Source organism: Cyphomyrmex costatus, unplaced genomic scaffold, assembly GCF_001594065.2.
Source record: "Cyphomyrmex costatus isolate MS0001 unplaced genomic scaffold, Ccosl1.0 scaffold137, whole genome shotgun sequence".
Taxonomy (NCBI): Eukaryota; Metazoa; Arthropoda; class Insecta; order Hymenoptera; family Formicidae; genus Cyphomyrmex; species Cyphomyrmex costatus.
The window spans coordinates 704,740-712,437 of record NW_017275358.1 but is presented as its reverse complement, the minus strand read 5'-3'; the positions used below and the strand labels follow the sequence as shown (position 1 = coordinate 712,437).

Here is a 7,698-nt window from a genome sequence, read left to right as displayed (position 1 = left end):
GGAGATTCGTAAGCAGAATCGGAACGGCCAACGCTTATTACGTCACGACGCTCGCTGTTGCAACATCAAGCATAATTAGAGAAGATTACTGCGAAAACCGAATGTCACGATAGCAACGATTGAAATGGCTGGGACGAGGCTTTGACAGTAATTAAAAATCTATCGATACGGAACGTAAGCACGCTATGGTGGAAATATAAAAATATAATTAGTATCATTCTCTCTCTCACTCTTTCTCTCGCTACATTCACTCTATTGCTCCCACTCTTTCTTTCATGTATGAATTCTTCATACTCGCTCGAAGCAACTTCCGCCAGAAAACGATCGTCACTGATTTATCGAACACTTATTAATCGTTTGGCTCACCGGAAACGAGTATAATCCAGATACTTCCTGATCGTAGGACGCGCGATCGCGGTGAAATTTTTATTGACTTATCATATTTTGATTGAATTGCTCCGTATAAGTTTCATTACAGCTTGTAATTCTGATACAGACTTTTAAGTATTTTTATCGCTTTTTAAATCTTTTACATATTTAAAAATGAGCCCTCTCATTAAAAATGTCTATTTTATACGTAGGTATTTCATAATATAATATGTACCATATAATGTGCAATTTTTTATATTTTTATCGGCAATTTCATTTTACTTTGGTGATATGATTGAAATTAGTCCAATATCATATTGTAATTTTTATACCTTTTCTCGAAATTATAAATTTAAAAGAATCAGCTTTCTGTGATCATAAAAATGTCAGGTTGTATGCAATATCATATTTATTACCTTAATTTGACAGATAAAGATATAAAATATTGAGTTTATTGTCTTGCCATTAAAGCGGATAACATATAAAATATTGACAATGAGAATTAACCTCGTACTAAGAGAGTGAAACCAATACTTTTTAATTTTTTACTTTCATTTACTTAAATAATAGCCGAAAATGTACTCTTTAATTGCGTTATTCGTAAAATGTTAATTCGTACAAGTCTTTCCTTTCCTTTCTTTTATGAAAAAATGTGCTCTTAAGATTTTTTCCGCTTTTACAGAATATAAAATAGATATTTATATCTGACAAAGAATAGTTTTGGTTAGTATCGTTTTTTCAATTTTGTGTTAAATTCACGATTGACAGTTGCTGTTAAAGTTTTCAAGTAAATGCCCGATGAACATCACTCAATTTTATTTTAACCAAAAAAAAGATTCTAATATCGAGGATCGTTCTTCTTCAAAGGCAAAATCCTCGAGTGAACAATCATTGAAAACGACTCTCCACTCTGCTGGTAAAGAAAATCGCATTCAAAAAGATAGAGTACTAAATGTTTCTCCAAAGACATACTTAATTCCGTGTTGACTGGAGAGTTTTGCTATCGAGAGCTGCTAACCGAGAGTGCGGTAAAAACTCCCTCGAGTAAACGGTAACCTTGTGTGGGAGAGAAAAGAAAGTTTGCGGGAGAGGGACCAGGTACGATCGCACGTCCGTGATCGAGGCGTGTGTGGCGGACAACTTGAGGTCGCTCGTCCGCGATCGATTCGTCTCGAGACACCGGCGTTCTTTTGCTACTTCCGGCTCGAACTCCTTTAAAGCTTTCAATACTCGTTTAAACTCGCGATACATATCCTATTACACCGGCGTAATCGTAAGGGCTATCTATGAAACGCCACGCCGCTCGCACGCGACTGGAGAGCGCAGCGGGGAGCTGGGGAAAAGTGGCACGAATGTGTTAGTTTTACCCTGACGTATGCACACATATACACGTGCGAGCGTGCCTGTATATGATACACGTAAATATGTACATATCACGCAAATTTATTGCCGCCGAAACTGAGAAGTTACGCACCTGACCCTTCGATCCGCGCGAATATTATTCGGGATTATCTTCTTCACTCTCTTCGAGATATGTTCTCCTTGACGCGTCGTTTGACTTTATCTGTTAAATTTCCACCTCTGTCGCTTCATTAGCTTCCTCTTCACTTTTTTGCGTTCATTGTTCTTTTTTTTTTTTTTATAAATGCGTTTCGGTTTACTCGATCGAGAACTCGTAATTTGATTTGATAACGCGTGGGCTTTCACGTAATAAAAATACAATTATAGATAGGAAATTGATGTTTTACGAAAAATTGTTATTTAGCTCAACTGATGTTAATATCAATGTCATTCTTTTAAATCACCACTGAGGTCGAGTAGAACGATAATATCCTGCGCGTATCATAATGGGGTTATGCACTGGCTTAATTTTGCAGAAGTAAAAAAATCTAGGGTATCATTTTAAGTTTATAAGAATATCGAAAATAGACACGAGATAAATTATTACGATCCCTGAACATAATTAACTCTAGCACTCACCGATTCAAGTATAACGATCAATATACGCCCAGCGATGCACGTCTTCAGCCTCACCTGGTTCATCCCTTCCGCGAGCTTCCGATGCATTGATTAGGTCTACGAATTACGAATAAGTCACTCAGGGAAGACGATACGTCGTCGTCGGCGGCGGCGACTTAAGCCCATTCGAAGTTGTTTTTGCCGCGTAGAGCCGAGCAAGCTGCTTGCGGCGGCGGCGTCTTCTTCTTCGCACTGATCAGTCAAAATTAAAATACAGAACGCGCGTTCGGAGAATAGCACCCGAATTTTCTCAAATACCTATTCTATCTATTTGTTTCCTTTCGCGGCAGCTTGCTATACAAACAACTTTGATTCTATGGTCGTCCAGTGTCGATCGCATGTATAACAACGCTTCTTCTCCGAAAGTGATTTACACCGTTGCGCGAAAGATCGCGTTACGAGAACCGCAACGTGCATTCGCGAGTACTGACTATGGCTGCCTCGACCGTAAGTCCTCGAGAATTTCTCGGCTCCCACTTTCCCATTTCACCATCACCATCTTCGGCAAACGATTAGAAGCGACAACAGCGGTGATATCAGAACGAAGAACCGTCGTGGATAAGGATCAGCGCCCGAGCTGACGTTGATCGGTCGTTTCTTGCCGACGCGAATCGTGGAGGACGGCGTGGCGAGCGACGGATAACCCATATGTCCGTGGACCGTGTTATCCACCGCCAGTGGCTTGTTCTCCGTCTTGTCCATCTCCGCTGAACCGAACACTACCTCGTCCTCTTCGTCATAGAACAACGTTAACACCGGTGTTTGCGTCTTCGCCGGCCCCGAGATCTCTGAAACAGAGGAAAAATACGCGGTTCTGATGAACCTGACGCAAAAAAAAGGAAGCATCCACACTACTAAAAATAAAGTGTTAATTTTAAGATGTATCAAGACGATGCTAATTTTTGAAGACGTACAGCGGACTTTCTGAAACATGCAAAAATGCTAAAATTAATATGTTTTTGTATAAAAGATGTTAATTTTAACGTTCTCGAATGTCTCAGAAAATCCATTATACGTCTTTAAGTTAAAATTAACATTTTATCTTTAACAGTGTGTAGTGTCAAATTTAACCTGATTCAAGTCGTCACTGCTTCTAGAATCTAAAGATATTTTATATTAAAACGATATAAAATCACGATATATTGAGTGAAAGTAGCGACGACTTAAATTAGGTTAAATTTGACACTATATATACATTTAACAGTATATAATTGGAAAAATATTCAAAGGTGTGATTATCCGAGGTACGATTGGAATATTAGAGTAATAATCGAAACTCATATATTAAATATGTACTCGTATTGTTTAATAAAACGTGAAAATGTTATATTTTTTGTATATTGTATTCGAAAGTAATAAAAAAATGTCGTAGTGATTTAGACCCGAATTAAAAAGTATTTTAAGAAGTAGACTGTTTTAAAAGAATAATTAAGATAAAATAAGAAAGCTCTTAAACTATAAAATAATATTTTTTCATTAAATATAAATATTATTGATCTTATTATAAACTGTTTTATATGTATATGACGTTCATTGTTGTACACGGAAAAGTATTTTTCAATACCAGGCTCTTTTGCAAAGATTATATATACATAATACATCCGTAATAAGCAATTTATGAGTAAGCTGCTTGTGGTGATGCCCTGACGCTTTATAACACGACCCTTTTTATTACATTGTTTCGAAAAGTAGTAATGTCACGAATTTATCGGCACTTATCTGAGAGTTTTGATGCTACAAACTTTCTCCATCGGGAATCTCCTGAATAAAGGAGTAAAGGTCAAACTGGGGTTGCTTGTAGATAAGACAACTCAACCCACGTGTTATTCCCATGTACAGAGTTTAGTACCAGACGAGGTGGACACGTGCATGAGTATCTTATATATAACATGTTTTCTGAAGTTTCTATCGGAATATTCCGTGGTAAGTTTCGAGAAGATTGCCTCTCGGTAAAATCGATTGCATTATCTTCTTTAGCGAGTTTGAAATTCCCGATTTTACGAAGATTTTGTTAACACTAGCAAGTAAGAAGCGCGAATGCACGGGCGAGACGATCTCTTGTATCGTCATCTTTAAATTTACGTACGCAAATATGTCATCCTTACGTCTACCGCACCGGATGAAGATCCCCCGTTTTCGAAATCGATGGGTCGATAACACGCGACGATTTACGAACGCGAAGGGTATACTGCACTCGCCCAGCCTTATCTTCTCACCCTTCCGTCTTCCCGGAGGGAGGAGGGGGAGAGGAGGGCTGTAAGCTAGCCAAGAAATCCGACGTCGCGCACGCGAAAAGATGAGGATTGACCGAAGGGCATCTGCCGTTGATATAGAGGCAACTCCCCGGAGATTTCCGTCCATAAAGTGACGATGCTTGTAAACGCGAGGTGTGTTTGCCGTAAAGAGGAAATCCTCTTATTCCATATCATCCCACGATCAGTCACGGCAGAGGTAGGCCCGAGGCGGACGCCGGTTTATTGACGGCGGAAGCGAGACATGAACAACAATTTTCACGCCGAGTACAGGAGACTCGTTAACCTCGCAAACCGCCACATTAATATAGAAATAACAGGTCATGCGCGAGAGAGTAAATTCCGTTCCTCGCGTCGACCCTACAACGGTTCACGAGATATCGCTGTAACCGAGTTGCAACGTGCGGCAAAAAGTCGTTTCCGCGTCGTAATTCGTTCGTTGCGAGTAGTCGAGAGCCTTGTTACCCGAACGCGTTCAAGATCGTTCCGCTCACAAGTCACGCGTAGAGCGATTTGCACGATGTAATATCCTAAAAGCGGATTTCTTGACGGATCTGGCGCTTTAAATTTCTTTTCTCCAATAAAGCTATTTAACGCCAAGAATTGAAGAATCTGGTAAATCAAATTTTAACAAATAAAGAGTAAAATAGAATCTTAACTGTTTTTTATTTTTTTTTATTTAGCGTTGTACAGATTTTATTTCTTCGCGTCTTGATTCGCGGCTTGTAATTAGTTACTGCAAAGTATCAAGAGTTTAGAGTTTAATCTCTTGAATTTTTTCTTGCTATTTGTTATTAAATACTCTCCACATAGAGAGATAAATGAAAAGAAAAATTTATCAAGATTTTCTGACAAAGAGATTCTCCGCAACGTGTATATTTGAAATTTAAATGGTGTTTACTTGATATTAATATTAATAGGTATTACAAAGAGAGAACAGTGTTATAAAGAAAATAGATGTTATCAACTGTAACAAGCAGAAAATTAATCCCGGCGCGGTGTTTATATGTATAATAATTCATTCGCACAGTTTGCAGAACAAACTTTTCACCGTTGACCTCCCGCGCAATTATCTGTCGGTCTATTTGCAGGTTTTATTTTACGGTACGAAATCTTAATCCCTAGCGTTACGACTATCTGAAAGAATAAAACGAAGGGGGAAAAAAAAGGGAGGAAGGTAGGAAGAATCCTGATTATCCACAAATGTACACGTGCATTGAAACGAAATGCGGCGCGGAATTCTCCCCCCCGTTTTGACTGCGTTCCGTCGAGTAATCGAATTAGGTATTCTTTATGGGCTCCGCGGAAAACTTCGTTTGATAACGGTCGAAAACGCGCTGTGTACTCACCGTATAATCGAATACTACTCTCGACCTCGCCGAGGGAATTTTTGGCTGCACACCGGTACGTTCCCACGTCGTTTTTCTGCAAGTTGCGGATCGTCAGGATCATCCGGACCTCGAACGGTGACTTCGTCACCGTTTGGACGTCGTGCCTGACGCTGGATATTATCATCGCGCCTGGAGAACAAAGCGGAGGGCATACTCGATTATTCCAATTCCATCGGACGGGAAAACCGCGTGTTGTTTTTTCTCATATCCGTATTCAGCATTTTTATCGATTGATATGCGGCAGCAATAAAAAACCATTCATTATGAAATTACAGAGAGAAATACAGAATGTTTTATGCAAAGGAGAAAGAGATTGAAATTAAAATAATTAAGATATACGAGTTTTTATGTAATGATCTCTCTCACACACACACACACACACACACACACACAAAAAATACGAATTACGTTTTATATATTTCTCGACTATTAAACTCATGTCAAGAATTTTTTTATTCGAATACAACACACACACGCACACATTTTTCTATTTCAATATTCGGATTTTTTAATCGTTTTAATAAAGGATCTAATAATTTGATAAAATTTAAAACCTTATATCAATTGTAGCACGCGTATATTAATTACATGCATTTGTTCAAATGTTATTTCAATTAGACTACGTGAGAAATGCTTATGCTTTACGTTGTGCTAAGAAGCCACGTCTTTTATCATAAATAAGATATCTCGCCCGTTTCCCGCTATGCTTTCTTATTACACGTTGAAACAGTTGCGTATAATGGGAAACCAGTGAAAGGTATCTTCCACGCGAGACGAAATTGCATACGAATGCATTGGAGCGAGGAACTCCGGATAGCTGAGCGTGTGTTAAACTGGAGAACGTCTGGCTCTTGCGAGGCGAAATCCACTGCGGGGATATTTCCGCGAGTCTGGATAAGTAGTATTCTCTTATATCTATCTAAAGTTTTCTTGAGGAATCCTGAGCCAAGTTATTACACGTTGTTGCGATATGTCGCTGATGTTCGTTGACATTTCATATGATGTACGATTTGATACCGAAATATTTGGCTTTTTACCGATATATTATACCAATATTTACAAAAAGAAAGCCAAAATTCAGAGTAACTGTTGATTGTGCACCGAGAAATTTTATTTTTTATATCCTATTATTGTATTTTGTGTAAAATAAAAGAATAATCTAAATTATCAATGTTCTGTTTTTTTTTTTTTGGTACAGTTGTTTATTTGCATAATTTTAGAACGCGTTTCTAATAATACGAATGAATTTTTTAACACTGACACTACGATACGCTCAGTGTGTATCGGAATCGCCTAACTAAAGTACGGTCCATAATCGGATTTGTCTTGCGAGAGTAATTAACGTTTGAGTATTTCTCCACTAGTTACAGTCAGTAATTAGTTAACAAACCAATCGCTATAACGGACTATGCTACTTGTGGTAAATAGTACGCTGGGTAAACTACAACTATTTCACGCAGATGGTTTGCATTTGTTTATATGTATAATGTATACATAAATGGACAAATATTTTATAAATTGTTCCTATTATACAACATTAAATTATAATAATTTCACGTGGAAGAGAAAACTAACTTGTTAATAGTCGTGATTGTTGTTATTGTTACATTTATATATACAATATTTCATTGATAGAAGACAAAAGGGGATTGATTTGTCAATAATTA

The 7,698-nt window shown here is 38.0% G+C and overlaps 1 protein-coding gene across 1 annotated transcript in view; it reads right to left on the bottom strand.

Moving 5' to 3' along the window:
* Positions 1-2,880: 2,880 nt before the first annotated feature.
* LOC108782905 (lachesin) overlaps positions 2,881-7,698 on the bottom strand; it is a 39,306-nt gene continuing 34,488 nt past the window's right edge. The window contains exons 8-9 of the mRNA XM_018551302.1: positions 5,990-6,160; positions 2,881-3,176 (exon numbers count right to left, since the gene is read on the bottom strand). Coding sequence (XP_018406804.1) covers positions 2,881-3,176; positions 5,990-6,160 — 467 coding nt within the window. The remainder of the gene's footprint in view (positions 3,177-5,989; positions 6,161-7,698) is intronic.